Source organism: Temnothorax nylanderi, unplaced genomic scaffold, assembly GCF_030848795.1.
Source record: "Temnothorax nylanderi isolate EJ_2023f unplaced genomic scaffold, tnyl_v1.0 TNYL_tig0036_pilon, whole genome shotgun sequence".
Classification (NCBI taxonomy): Eukaryota; Metazoa; Arthropoda; class Insecta; order Hymenoptera; family Formicidae; genus Temnothorax; species Temnothorax nylanderi.
This window is the reverse complement of record NW_027249098.1, coordinates 1,417,678-1,433,366: the sequence shown is the minus strand read 5'-3', so window position 1 is coordinate 1,433,366 and position 15,689 is coordinate 1,417,678. Positions and strand designations below refer to the sequence as shown.

The 15,689-nt window shown below is 45.6% G+C and overlaps 1 protein-coding gene across 6 annotated transcripts in view; it reads right to left on the bottom strand.

The window, feature by feature from the left end:
• LOC139771184 (protein bric-a-brac 1) overlaps nucleotides 1-15,689 on the bottom strand; it is a 352,506-nt gene that overhangs the window by 17,361 nt on the left and 319,456 nt on the right. For all 6 annotated transcript variants that reach the window (XM_071703761.1, XM_071703760.1, XM_071703759.1 and 3 more), the window contains one exon: nucleotides 4,837-4,894. In XM_071703761.1, the coding sequence (XP_071559862.1) occupies nucleotides 4,837-4,894 (58 nt within the window). The remainder of the gene's footprint in view (nucleotides 1-4,836; nucleotides 4,895-15,689) is intronic.

Here is a 15,689-nt window from a genome sequence, read left to right as displayed (position 1 = left end):
ACTTCGGATTACATTTTCGCGCAATTCTGCTTAATAAGAATCAACGTCCGTCAAAAAGATCGAGCATTCACCGTTGTCTCGGAGACGAAGCAAATTTTTACCGACTCACGATGTAAATAGACGAAATTGTTTAACGAATATCTGCATGCGACGGAAAAATTAAGAAAATAAGATCAGGCGTAATCTGAACTTTTTAAAACCATGTCTCTCCCGTGAATTATCTCGATATTCAGCGGACCGGCGACGTTAAGAGGAATCGGCACCGTTCTCGTTCTCGTCGTTGATGTAGAGCGAGACTATCGAGTGCTTCTTGCAAAAGGCCCACCACCAGCGGAAGCCCGACAGCCCGGTGAACATGAAGCCGGGGTCGTGCTTCCGCCTGAGACGCTCGACGAAGTTCAATATCGCGTTCAGGGATTTCTTCGTGCGCCGATTGTACGGGCTCACGCTGATGTCGCAGCAGAATTCGAGCACCGCCGTTTCCTCGCCTGGATCGAGGGCGGTCTCCTCGAGGATCATCATCCTCTTGGACTTGCCGAGGATGTTGTCGTAGAGGGTGCCCTTCGGGATGCCGTACTTGGTCGACGCCTGGGTGAAGCGCATCTTCTGGGTCACCACGGCCTCGATCGCCTCCTGGAGATCGTGCCGCGTCCACGTGGGCGCCTTCAGCTTCAGCAGGGTCGTATAGTCAGCTAGAAAATAGTCAGCGATTTCTTTTCCAGCCTCGTCACGCGTCTTTAATTTTTCGCGTTGAGGAACCGCGGGGAAAAGCCGCACCTAGAGAGAAGAGACTGAACGGCGCGAAAATCGCGCGCTTTCACGAAGCTTTCTCGCCCTTTATCACTTCCACTTTCGCTCCCCCTTCTGCGTTATTCTATTTTTCTCAGCTTGGGTGTCGTGAACACCCGATAAAACAGCAAAATAGAGTTTGTTTGTTACACGAGAGAAGATGATCATTAAAGATATTTACGAAAATGACACACGGTTAGAGAACATGCTGAGGATACTTTCAAAGGGTCACGAAATTAATGAAATAAAAAGTAGTTAAGTGCGAAAGCAAAAGATGTGGAAGAGTTAGCGATAAATAAAAAGCTCTAGGAGGACAATAGGAACGAGAGATCGACTGAACTATTGATATTTTGCGGACTGCACGTAATTAATTAGGAAAGGTTGGAAATTATATGTTAAAAATTATATATATTGCTCTGCTTTATGTATTACAGCTTGCTAATGAAAAGAAAGCACGAAACCTGGGAGGTGGCAAATAAACGTAAAATAATAGTGGCGGAATAATCGCGAGTAAAAATATATCAAACCAAGCACGAATTTTACGAGGCTCTCAAGATTCATTCGTCCTGAGTAAGCAATCAAAATAATTTACCAGCATTAAAACGAGGAGGTGGCAGCGACGGATTAAAAAGAGCATCGCGGGATTCAAGGGGAGGGGAGGGAGATTCCCTTACGAAGTTACGAACCGACTTGGAGCGACCGGCTCCAAATTAAAAGATGTCGATTACGATTCAATTATCATTTTACACGCCGCTATTAATCGTAATTATCGGTAATTATACGATGCAATTATTATAATTGCACTATAATTATCCCTTTAGCCGTGCGTCAGCCGGCTCTCGCCGGCCGTCGACCAGCGAGTCAACTCGAAGCGAAAGAGCCGACGAGAAGACGAAGGCAGGGCGAAAGGGAGAAGCCGGGAACGGCCACTGTGTGGTCCACAGAGCGTGTCACACCCACGCGTGTTAGCGGCAGTTAACGTCACTCATGTCGGGGGGCCCGTGCGATTTATGCGGTGTCGCGGCGCCGCGCACCGATTTCTGGCTCGCGAATCGCGCGCAATTGCGCAGGAAGGAACATAACGTCGGGACCAGAGAGACACCGCGTGTGTGGCGGACGAGAAGTGATAAGTCTTCGTCGCGACAAGTCAGATTTTATTCCCTCGCAAAGCGGCGACTCTCGTAAATTAATCAAACGGCATTTTGAGCGCGAATCTGCCACTTCCCTGTATGTAAATGGACATTACAAGCACTATCGCCGAAACCGCTTAATATACACCGTTTCGCCGTGAGGGGAAATCGAAAAAAAATGAAAAAAATGAAAAAAATAAAAAAAATAGAAAAAGTCGCTTTCTTTTAGCATAACAATCCGATTGCATCGAAATACGAATAATCTCGTTTCGCGCGCGAATCGATCGTCCGGCGACTGGTGGGAACGATCGCCAGTGAACCGAAAAAAAAGAAAGGAAAAAAATTGTCACGTATCGCGTGTAATGGCGTCGTGGCTAAATCCGGGGTGGAAATAATCGCGTTGAATAATATTATCATACAATAGCGCGTTTTGTCGGGCGCGCGCGCACGTGCAACCTGTAGTTTTGCGCGGGGCATTTTCTCTCAGATTGGCAAATCGTCGTTCGTTCGGTGAACAATCGCGCTTAGGCAATTGCGTCCTCAAAAGGCGCGTGTGGATTAAATATTAATCTGATTACCGAGTCGCCTCATCGGGACGTAGGTATCGGGAGAAATTCTTAATCGTTTCAGTTTACAGCGACGTATCCTGTAATTCACTCTCGTCGAAAGCACAAGGTCTCTCTCTTCTAAATTAATGAAAATTCTTCCGACAACTTTAAGATTAAATATGTCTGGGACGCATTTTTCAGAAATAGCGCACTTTCCCTCAACCGTAAGTCCCTCGCCGACCCCGAAATCGATATTGTCAACGGGAAAATTGTATCGAGCGAGGTTTTTTAATCTCCGAGATTCTGAATTACTAATTTCTCCGAGGCGAGCAAGCGCGGAGCAAAGGTGGAGGTTCGATGTTCGCTTCGAGAAACGCTCTCGTCGCGGACGAGAAAAGCGCGGAATAAATAAGCGTGATCGTTAAGAGAAGCAAACAGCCGGCGGCGGCGGCCGCGTCTCATGGGAAGTCAAGGAGTAATCGAAGAAAATGATTTAAGCGAGCCGAGAGGGGGATACGCGCCTACGCACGCATTCGGCATACGCTTGAACACGCACGTATGCACGCACGCACGTTCGCACGCATGCACGCACGCACGATACCGGGGATCAATTCGAGACGCATATTGCGACGTTTATGCACGTTTATGCGCGTTTACGTTCGAGCGTACGTATACTGCGACAAATCAGGGCTCGGCGACGAACGAGTACGGCTGAGAGAATTATTTGACACGCCTTTGCAGCGACTAGCTAGAGTCTCCATATGCGAATTCCGTTACGTTAGATAGAGAGAGATGGGCGTGTTGGCCAAGAATATAAAAGACCACACACATAGTCTCTTTTTTTTTTCTCTCGAAACCGAATCCGCGAATTTTCACCAAGTTTCATAACACACGAAAATTACATGCACTTCTATTCGCGACTTCGAGCGCTATGCCACAGAGCAAAAACATACAATTATGCGAAACCTCAAATAACTTCTCAACCGCCAACTTGAGAGTACGGATATTTTATTGCACCTGTTGTTTAATTTTGTCCTTTCGCTCGCGGGATAAAGTACCGGTAAAAGATCGAAGGGTCCTCGCTTCTGATGCGGTATATCCAAAGGAATAGGGAACTTAGAATTCGAAGGGGGCAGAGCCCGCGATCGATGGTGCGTAAGAGTTACACGTCAAGCTTCCCGCTTGCGAATCGCGGGCGTGTTATCGCCGCTATTAACCGTCGTCCACCATCCAATCGTCTATCTAAATTGCTTTCTATATTAAAGCAAAATGCATTCCCGCGCTTTATTATTGCCGGGCCCGCGCTCACGTTCCTCCCTCTATCGTTTATTGCTGTTCGGCCACCACCTTCGACTCCGCATCGCGACCTCTCTCCGTGCTCCCTTGTGTTTGCCACCTTCCGTGATCGTCAACGACGTCGTCGACAACGACGACGACGACGGCCGTGCTTCCGGGAACCTTATCGTCCGCGCGAGGAAACATTTAGAAAGGGAGAGAGAAAGGAAGGTAAGCAGCAATGAGATATCGATCTACGAATAGCGACAGATGTCCCATCCCCCGAAGACTCGGAGGTCGAGGCACGCAGACGGGCGACGAGACCGAGTCGTTTCTAGGACGAGAGACTCGTCACGTACGAAGCTGATGATTCAACAACCGGAACAACGTGACCGTGAACTTGAAAATGGAGCGCGAAGCGGATCGGACGAGCGGTCCCTCGAGGGGCCGCTCGAGGGTAGGGAATCTCCACTCGAACTCGGAAGGGATGATCGGTCGTTGCGCCGCTACTTACTACGGAAACCGATCGTCGGAATTCGAATGCGACGGGTATAAAGCTGTGGATGATGCGACAGATATTGTAGGAGAGGAACGTGAAGTCTTTAAACATGTCGCGAAACAGTCTATACGGGGTGTCTCCAACCAATCGTACTTTTCTTCAACGATAGATCCCGCGTGAGCGATTGAAATTAAAGATGAAAAAGCATATGCGGCAGTAGTAAAAAAAGAAAGCGATCATACATTGCGCGTTTTGTGACTTATATTAGCATTTTTCAAGCTTTTTCGATAAAATAATCGACTTTCTTGGATATTCGAGCTAACATTTACAAACGATATCCCGGATAATTATAATTGTGATTTTATTTTTACGATGTTAATTTTGATTTCGGTAAATCTATCGATAAGGGAAAGTACGAGGACACCCTGTGCATAGAGATAGGCGACCAGACGTTGTTTCGCGTGTATGTGTGCGTTTGCCTAACGTGGAGGCTTCCACGTTTACGTCCGGCCGGGGGGCCGGTGTCGAGAGGGCGATTATCTCCTGAAACGTATCGAAACGAGACGAAGAGGAGAAAAACGAAAACGGGACTCACCTGCTATACTGGAGGTGGAGGCGCCGAGCCAAGCGTGGGACGACTCCAACAACTTGGCCTGAAACAGAAAAAGGTCGGTCGGTCAGACGTCAGTGTGCTGGAACAGCGATTAGCGGCGATTTAACGGCCGGTTGGGAAAACGACTTAATCTTTTATCCGAGCAATCTTCTTTTCTAACCGGAAGCAAAACGAGCTCCGCCGGGATAATTATTTAATCGAAAGCTCGTCTGTGCGCGGGAGAGAGAGAAACAGTTCAAGTATTTTAATCCCTATTGGTTCCGCTTGGCATTGCACAAAACACGACTGTTTAATATTATAATATTAAACAGCCTTTAATATTATAAGTTGTGTAACAAAGAATATATATTTTTAAATTGCATTTATAATAGGATTACGGCCTAATAAATGTTTCAATTATATCGAATCGCTTGTTTAATTATACCTAGGCTTGTTTAATTACATCGTTTTAAAATAAATAATAAATCTTTAATAATAACAACGACAAGATAAGGATAATAAGTGTAACAAGAAAAGATTTAACCACATAAGTGCTTACAATAAAACGTGAATGGAGTTCACGAGGTAGTCAAGATACAATAATTTCGCTTTAGGAATCGAGGGATCTTATTTCTCCCGCTCAACTCTGCAATTTGACGCAACGCGAGAAGGCGACTTATCGGAAATTTTCTAGGGTTGCGAGGGAAAAATCGCACATACCGGAAACGCGAGGTAATCCGAACTGTTCACCTCGGCCGACAACTTTGCTAATATGCGAGGCTTTCGAAGAGGCGTTCGCGAGACGCGGGGCACCGAAAGCACAAGACACACGCAAAGTTGGCTCATTTGAAAAGTTTCGCCTCCGCGCTTTCGGATTTTGCGATTTCTGTAATATCGTAGGGCGGGCATATGCTGTTATACTTCTTGTATACATTATACTTCCGGCCGGGTCTCTCTCAGGCCTGACTTTTCAAATTAATTTTTAAGGGTCGCTCAATGCGCTCCGATGGCCGCTCAAATCCTTCCACCCTATTTCTTCCCCTATTTTCCACGCGCCCGGTAAAAGTTTCGTAGATCTGCGAATTCCGCTTGCGAAGAGCGGAAGAGCCGAATGCCACTTTGCGCCATCATTCGTCTCGTCCACTAAAGATGTAGCTTTCATTCGAACTGGAATTCATCAAGGCTATTATATACGGAAGTAAATGGGATTTTAAATTATTATACATGCATTAATCCTTCATACTTGAGTATCGGAGTAGACGCGAACAACTTAAATACTATTCCACAATGGACGGTTTTCAGTATTCTTTTTGAGTTTCCGAGAACGCGGAAACGTCACTTTGCGGAAGTGCAGAAAGCGCGGTGTACGAGAACCTCGTATTGTGCTGCGGTATATTTAAATTGTTCAAATCTATTCAAATGTACGCTTTCCCCCCTTTTGCCGCTGCCATCGCGCTGCAGTTACCGTAAATCGCTTTTCGGGGTTTCTCGCGGTCATCAGAACGGGAGGGAAGGACTTTCTACGAGGAGGAGGAACGAGGAGAAATGATACGAAAGGAGGCGGCGGCGGCGGCGGCAGTGGCGGTGGCGGCGGTGCAGCGAAATAACGTCTCCACCATCGTGACACGAGGGGGATGGCACCGAGCGCTGGCAATTTCGCGAAATAGCCCCGCGTCAATACACGTGCACACGCATCTCTCGGCTAAACCACACAAAGAATTATTGAGCAGCCCGCTCGCTGTTTCCGACGAGCGTCGCTCGAGTTGGAGGAGGACGCATAAGTGAGAGACCAAGAGGGGGAGACAGGAGAAGGAGAAAGAGAGAGAGAGAGGAGAGGAGAGAGGAAAAAGAGAGATAGATGGCGAGGGAGAGAGTGAGAGAGAGAGAGAGAGAAAGAGAGAGATTGAGCCTGCTCTGCAGTTGTAACTTGGACGCGCAAGTAGTATATCGTGGCGCGTGCATTTTTCATTGTCTCGCGTTCCCCCGCGTCGCGCCGCGCCGCGCTCTGCGGTGCAGCTCGCGGAATACACCGTGCAGAGTGCATACGCGACGTGCCGGTTGACGTGTGCATTGACGAGAAAATTGCGAGCGTCCCTGTATATCGCGGTCGCCCACCCCCGGCTCTGTATCCTCTCTCTCTCTCTCTCTTTCTCCTTTTCCGCATTTTTTCCGTCCCCCTTTATCCCCCCTCTTCTTTTTTCAGGCCGTTCCCTTTCAGGTCGTTCTTACGTCGGCGCTCGGAATGCAACGTCCGTCCGAGCGCCTTTCTTTCTCTCGCGGATAATCCCGTTCGACGCGTGTTGCGACGGGAATGGGACGTGATGGAAGATTTTTGTAATAAAAACATTGCGTACTATATGCAGCCGAATAATTAATGTGTCTCCCTTATTTCTCTTTCCCTCCAAGAGGGATTCGGAGAAAGATTGAGACTGTGATGGCAAAACGATCAACACGAGAAAATATCTTCAAAGTTGTTCAGATTATATCCCCCAAATATTAAAATTATTAAAAATATAAACGGGATAATTGTTTGTTCTTATTCACATTATGGGACGTGATTCATTTCGCGCAACAATTTCGCGTCTTGGAATAAATTCTTTATCGGCTGTCATTATTACGGGCAACATTATACCTAGGCTTTCTTGACATCATACTTAAGGGCTTCAGCAAACGAGGAGAAAATCACCTTCGGAGGAGAAAGAGGAGGAGGATAAGCGGCGACGGCGGCGTCTCGACGCGCACAGAGACGGCGTCCGTCGGCGTCATTCAGCAGCAGCTAGTCTGCATCTCAATTTGTTTCGACGTGCAGCAGAACACCCGTGTATGTATTCCGGCTAGTTTCTGTATGATGCATGCCGCTAATGGAAATGAGGCCCCCCTCCCTCCCTCCCACTCTATCTCTCTTTCTCGTTCCTCCTCCATCTCTCCTGACTTCTCTGTCCGGTTCGCGACGCGGAGCGTACATCCGTCTCCGTCATCCCCTTCGTCTTTCCCTTTCAGCCCCTCTCCGTCCCTCCCGCTTCCCGACCAGGGAAGACATGAGCCACCCTGGCCGCGGCACCGAGGGGATTCGTGAATTAAATATCGCGCCAAGCTCGTGCGCGATTTTACCCCGCTTGTGAATCTCCCCGTTTCTCTTTCTCTCGCGCGCTCCCCCGCGCTCGCTCTATATGTTAGCTCCTCGCCTCTCTTCAGCACACGCTCGCTATTAACCGCCTTCAAATTACCGGGGCTGACCGCCTTGAATTTTTCACGAACGCCGCCGTCGCGGTAACCCGTCGCTGCACCTCCTTGATCGCGCCGGGATGCGGTCAGAAATTCCGGAAGCTGTTAAGGCTGACGGAATTCCGAAAGGTAGTTGGCCGCGCGAGTAAATATCGACGCATCTATAATATCACGAGATGATCTTTTTGCGGCTGGTCGTAATTTGCATAAATACACATGGCGAAAATTTCACATAATCACTGCGTAAGAATATTATAGGATGAATAACGACGTGGCAATGAAGCGATCAGCAGTCATTGCTTAGTTCGTTCACAATCCTATATATGCGCAAATCCGCTCGATGATCTCTCGGGACTCGCCACGGGATCAGCTACGACGACGACGACGACGATCTCCCGACACCTCGGCGTCGAGAATAAAATATCCGGGCTCACGGGATATCGTCGCCGTCGAAGAAAACTTGGGCTATTTTCCAGCGAAACAAGTTACCGGAAAGTTTCGGCCGCGCCTCGAACGAAAGTTCTCGCCTCTCGGACTCGGAAAGAGATTCCGGGCTTCTCGTCTCTCCTCCCGTTCGAGAGCCCGCGCGACAGAACCCGTGGATCCCCGTCGCGGTGCGGAGAGTCGCGCGACGCCCCGTCTGCGTCGGAGTAAACGCGGTATAACGCGGAAAATTACACGTTAGATCGAAGTTTCACGGGCGTGCGGGCAAGATGGGACCGGAAACTCGATCCGAAAGAGGAAACTTCCTCGAGAGAGGAAAGCGCGAGCGTTATTATTCGCCATAATTGTAATTTTTCCAGTTACCTTTAATTCTTTCGCGGCGAATTTCAACTGAAGCTATATAAATTATATATGTACAGTTGTGTGGACAGAAAGGACAAAGAATCCCATTTATATTTAATATCTAGCTACCATGTCAGCAATTACCAATTCTTTTAACATTTCAATATATTTAACATCTTGTTTGTCTCGCTCCTACAATGAATCACTGCGCAAGCTGTGTGCATTAGTGCTCATCCATTTCCAAATGGAATGCGTTCCGAAAACTCAACCGGACAACCTTTGTGTCCAACTGTACGTTCTTTGTGCGAGCACATTCGCGCAATTTGGACGGGGAAAGCGGGGGTTGAGAATTTTTCTCTTCAATTTTGTTCCATATTAATCAGAAAGTAACATTATTTCGCGCCAGCTAGTTTTTTGCGCGTGTAAATTAGCATAAAAATGTAACGCGATAATAAATGCGATGCTTAATTAATTTTGTAAATATAATCGCTCGAAAGTCGGCGTATAAAAAGTACTGTTGCGTTATTAAACTATTATCATATTCACTATTTCGAAAGCGACTAATACGTCGTCGCGACTGTTTTCTCTCCCCCCATAGCTTTTGTTTTTTTTTCTAATATTAATAATGTAATATGACATATCTGCGACACAACACGGCCGGTAATTCGGAATTAAACGCATATTTCATTCTCCTGGATAATTCCTGATTTCGTGTTTGATGACGCTCAAACGAGGAATGCGCCACACGCGCACAAAGAAATATCACGGGCGTCATTATTAATGTTAGCATTAAATGTTTATTATCACTTCGTTATTTCCGACGAAAAATAATTACCGCTGTATGACTGTATCGCGCGGAGCGCCGAATCCCCCCCCCCCGGTTTGTGCTTGTCCGGGCACCGATATTTTATTACATTTGTGCTTCTTTCGCGAGAGACACGCTTTTCACCGCGTTCTGGGAAACACGTAAATAAACATTGATACAGCTGATTTATCTAATTTGGACGTAATGACATTCCGAATGCAGCAGCCAGCTATTTTATATTAAAGAAATGTAGAATCAATATATGCCGTTATGTTAATAATAAACGTAAATATAACACGTGAAAAACTGCAAAACCGTTGAGACGTGAGTAAGCTCGTTTAAAATGGAACGAAGCCCGATAAATAAAATAAAACGAATAAAATAAAATCCACTGGATCATTGCATACGAAATGTCGCTTTTATATCGACAATTATCGATAAAATTATCAAGGAAACAAGATACAGACAGTCAAAAAAGTTCAGTAATTTTTCCACGTTTTTTAAGATGTTTTCTTGATCTCATCACGATCGAATACATTACAAAAACTTATAGCAAGAAAAATAAATATTAAAACAGATAAAAAAAATTGCATGTGCCTGCGTTGGCCCACTTTGCTACGTCGAAATTTCACCGCGTCAATTTATTCGTGCGATAATTCAAACGTTAACAATGAGACGCAATTAACGATCGCAACGGACGCGCACCGCGAGAGTCAGCGGCGAGAAGGAACGAAGGCGTAGGAAAGTACGTCCTCGCCAGGAGGATTTGCCATCCCTCGAAAGGGGGCGAGGGAGGTCGGGGGACGAGGTAGTCGTCGTTACCCGGGGGCTAATTCCTGCAAATATTTGCCGGGCAAGGATATAGGCGTGGGCGAGACGCGAGAGACGGGAAAGGGTGTGGAAGACGGCGTGGATATAGGCGCAGGATTTCAGTCAACACGACGGGAACGAGAACGGGAACGAGGACGAGGACGAGGAGGACAGGACGAGTCGCTACCGACGCCGACGCCGCCGCTGCCGCTGCCGCCGCCGCCGCCGCCGCCGCCGACGACGACGACGACGATGTCGTCAGCCGCGGTGGCGGAATGCGGCGCCACGGCGAATTTCTAATCAGATTAGCGCGGATTAGCAAAGTTCGTTTGTTCTAATGAAATTCGTCTAAATTAACGTCGAGTGGAGAAAGAGAGAGAGAGAGGGAGGAAGGATGGGGGGAAGGGGGTGTTGAGGGTGGTCGCGCGACTCTGTCTCCCTGTGTGTCTCCGCCCATAGGCGCCGAACTTTCGAAATTTCATGAATGCTTTACTGTCCGGATATAACGAAGCTCCTCCTCTGTTCACCGAATAATTTCTGCTTCTTGGTGTACACAGTATAAAAACGCCTTTACGGTATTCCTTGCCGTTATCCACGATGCTGATTAATAAATACCGTGTGCTAATAGTTCCTAATCAATCCATTCTCAAGAATAATGAGAACAAATAAGCGACTTTTATTCAATCAATCGAAAATAATAAATAGTAAATAGAAAATAGAGCGTCTCCTGCACAAAGTGCAACCCTCAATCTACCTCGAAACAACGATATAGTTATAAAGTTAAATTATCTTTATAGATATAATAACTCACGAAAAACTGATCAAATCGTACCATTGTTACGAATTTCTTTTGAAAACTTGTGAACGAAGATATCTGTAGCAAGACATAGAAATTTTTTTATATGTCACGTTGATATTGAAAGACCGTTTTCATCGATTGCCTTCTTCTAATCATTTAGTCGTAGATAACTGTTGTGCAGTATATTTGTATTAATGGTATTTGGCGCCCCTGTCTCTCCATCTGTCTTCCACCCTTTACCTCTCATCTTCACCCGTTTTTAGTCGCGCGCGTCACCGCCGAATTACCGACTCCGGTTGATCCTCTTTCCGCGTCGAGTCCTCTCGATGAACCGGACGGGACGCACGCGAAGGGAGCGGAACGAGCGCGCTTTCTTTGATTTCACGATAATCATATTTGTCCGGGCGATCTCCCGATGTCACGGTACTAACTAATTCCCGGTGTCTTTCATGTTCAGTCGGGTAAAGAGGAAGAGAAAGGAGCAAAAGAGAAAAAAAGATAATAATGGACCGCGCGCGGGAATAAAGTAATAAATCGCGCAGATACATTATCCACCGTCGTCGTCGTCGCCTCCGTCGGGAATTCCTCCTCCACCGCCGATCTCCGCTATCATTGTGTTACACTAACTAATCCAATACTTTTATCCTCGTCCGGAAAATAATAATCGACGACGTCAGAAATAAAGAGATAAATTACACAAATACACAATGTGACGTATTTATATTTTCCGGCGCAGAGTATGTTTCACCGAGCTCGCTTGCATTAATTAACTCGATTCCATTCGCAAAAAATTGCTTTATGTACCGTGACACGCCGAAGAGAGATATACACATATACGTGTATTACATTATGTATGTACATTCATATTTATTGTGTACAATGTGAAATTAATAATAAATAAATTCTCGCATTTTCGCGAACTCGAGTCTGTATCTGTACTTCCGTTCTTGTTCGAGTGACGCCCGAAATAAAAACGTCTCATTTTGCAGCTCGGCGACAAGGGGAGGAATGAATTATGTTCTTCATTCGATGTGTAGTCTTGCGAAATGCGCCCCGCGTACTAAACGGAGTATCTCGCGCGCGCGCGCGCGCGCGCGCGAAAGGGTAGGCGCGAATACGCGACGCGAAATTGCGCGAAAGAGAAGGAGAGGAGGAGGCGGAGAGGTAGAGATTGGTGGTCCCATCGCCGCGTGTTAATTGTCATACAAACGCGCGCGGCGTTTCTCTCTCGCAAAAACACACTGCCGGCCGCCGAGAAAGACGAGCGTGTGATCGCAGCGGATGCACGGCGTGCCCTCGCGCGCCCGAGATACACGGCCGTAAAACAAAGCGAGCGCCGTGATACGTTAACCGCGCGTTTTCCTTCCATTTAAAAAATGATTATTGTTAAAAAAAAAGTCGTCGGTAAATGTAAAACCTTAAATTTTCCGACGAATGGCAATTATAAACGTGTTGCGCAATCCTATCAGTTTTTTTTTAATTGCGAATAGATATCTTCGTGATTACGTCGCGAATTCAGATCTTGTCGAAGCCCTTCCGGAATGTAATTGATTGAAAAATCAAGATTTCTCGATCGCTCAGAAATCTGCTGACCGTTGACACGCCGAAGATGAAACAGTTTCCGATCTATTTCAGCTTTTGTTAAATGCAATTCGAGTACGACGTTTATAATAGCTGTAATAGCATTAATAGCGCGATGAGCAAAAAATACATGCGGGATATTTTAGAAACGATCCCGGATGTATACGAGAATTTCAATTTTTATCTTTGAGATAGCCTCCTTCTCATAACGCAATTTCGAGTGCGCCGCGCGGGAAACCTCATCGGCAATCCGTTATTTTATTCAACGATTTGATGTTTAAACTATCGGCACTGACACCACATACACGCGTGCGCGCACGCGCGAGAACATACAAGCGAGTGTAAAACGGCGGCGAGCACGAACCCTTCCTCGCGTCCGAATAAATAGATTTATTTATTTACGATAAATTGATGCCGACCGCTCTCGCATTGCCAAGGGAGACACATTGATAGAGACGTGAGGAAGAGAGAGAGGCTGCGGCTGCAAGGGAGAGAAATATTTATTTAGCGTAGAGAGGCTAGTGATGGCGCCGATACCCACGTGTAGACCACCGGATATCTGCATCACACGTTTCTGTCTATTGAAATTGAGATTCGGGATCAAAAATCAATGAAGATTAAAGGAAAGCAAAAATAGATAGTATAGTCTTACTTTGCGTGTAATTTTAAATAAATAATCATAATGCTCAATATAAAAAATTAAAGATGTAAAAAGTGACAACCTATTTCTCTCTCTCTTCGTCAAGAAAATATAAGTCTACATTAATTAAATTTCTTCTCGCAAAAAAAAGTTTGTATTATTAGTGCGATACGTCGTTCGGGAAGACGCGGCTTGTTCGAAAATCGCCTGCAGGCAGGTGTTGCGCCGAGGCGTTGCCATCGCTGGAATTGTAATTCGCGCGCGCGAATCCGATTGTGTCGCATTTACACAGCCGGAGTTGTCTGTTGACGCGCGTTCCGTTATTGGCCGGCGTCATTATCGCTTAACGAATCGTCCAGCGCGGCGCGCCGACGACGCTTTTCGGCATCCGGCTTTATTTGCGCGCTCGTTGCATTCGCATCCGTAGTTAGGGACGCTTTACGATACCCCGTACGATGTTATCGGATGTACATATATTGTTAGTAGAGTCGATATGCCGAATCGTTTCATACGCCAAAACGATCACTTTCCGGGTTGGAGAAAGTGACCGTCGGCGATTTTAATCATTTTCTTCGTAATACGATCAATCCAAGAATTTCCAAAATTAATCTGTGCCCAAAAAATGGTTAGAATCTTAAGAAATTGTAAGTGATAGAAAATCCCCACTTTTTTTTGCTCCGACAAAAGTCCGATCAAAGTTTTGTAACGAATAATCGTGGAAATAATCGATTCGTAATTCGTGTAAACTACTCGCATGCGATAGCGAGTGCAGGGAGTAATTTTTCCTCCCCCGATTGCGAGAATCTGAGAAAAATTAGGTGCTGAAGTTATGTAAACTCATGAATCACCTTATATATACCACGAATACGCTATGTACACTTCTCTCTTGCGTTTGTCCTTAGAGGGTGTTCCCCCGGACGGCAAAAAGAACGCTTTTTTCCTCCCTTTTCTTCCTCCCGGCTGTTTCTGGCGCGCGCTTTTCGGTCTTGTTGCACTTTTCTCGATGCCACAGGTAGTCACGTAGCTATAGAAAAGCGAGCACTAAAACGCGCGTGTGGCTGTGTCAACTTGCAATGCGTTATTATCGAGACGATAAATTACATACATATACGAATAAAACAATAGCGATTTTTCTCTCTTTTCATTAATAGTAACGATCCAACTAATGGAGAAGAAAAGAGCTCGATGGAAAACTGTTTCATTAACTAAAATTGTATAGGATAATGTATCATTAATGTCGAGCATATTTTATGACGTATTTTTAATACAGCGGTAATTATATAAAACTCTAAATTTTAATTGGTTATTAAAAAAGACCGTGTATTTAATTCGCTACAATGTAGAAATTATGAGAACATGACCGCGCCGAATAATTATCATTATCATATAATTATTAATGAATAATTATCAAGTAGAATAATTAGAGCAAATTAGATCCAGCCTTTATTGCATTCTAGACGGAAGCCTAAACATTAATTCCGGCAATTAGAATTATTCTCACATTTCCGTCACGATAGTGATCTAAAGCTTCTTTCGCGATCTCTCGCGTTAAATTGCTAAATATTAAATAAATATATTATCGAGGGCAGATCGTGAGTACGTTTCGTTTAATATAAAGTGCAAATTATGCGAATGTGACGCCGTGGAATAATTATTACGCTATTACCAAGAACAAAATTAGATTCCTTGTTGCTCCAACAGAAATCTAGCGGTTACGCAGTTCAGTATAATTACAGTTTTTCATCGTAATGCTAGTAAAAATATATATTCTATATTTCGTTAAACTGTGGTTTGAAACTTTGCTTTTCATAACTTTTGTTTGCCCTCCTTCTTAAATATCAAATCTTTCTGATTCTAAATACAAATTAGTATTGAGTGAATATATTGATTGGCTGTTTATAAACATGTTGCGATTTGGCATCACGGTGGAGAAAAATTGCAACGATCGCGCGTCTCGAGATTTGCTGCATCCACACAAAATTGATTGAAAAAAAAAAAAGAATTAGCGCGCTATCGCATCAGCCGCGTCGGTTCCTGACATAATGAATTTTTTATTCGATCCGATATCAATCGCGGACACGCGAAAGGGTTGTCATTACTGTGACGGGGCGTGAGATCCTAAATAGTTTACGAGCGATGCGCGCCGATTAGCGTTTCCTTCCGTCTCTCGCGCTATCTCGCGCGACTGATAATAATGGCGCCGCCGTCGC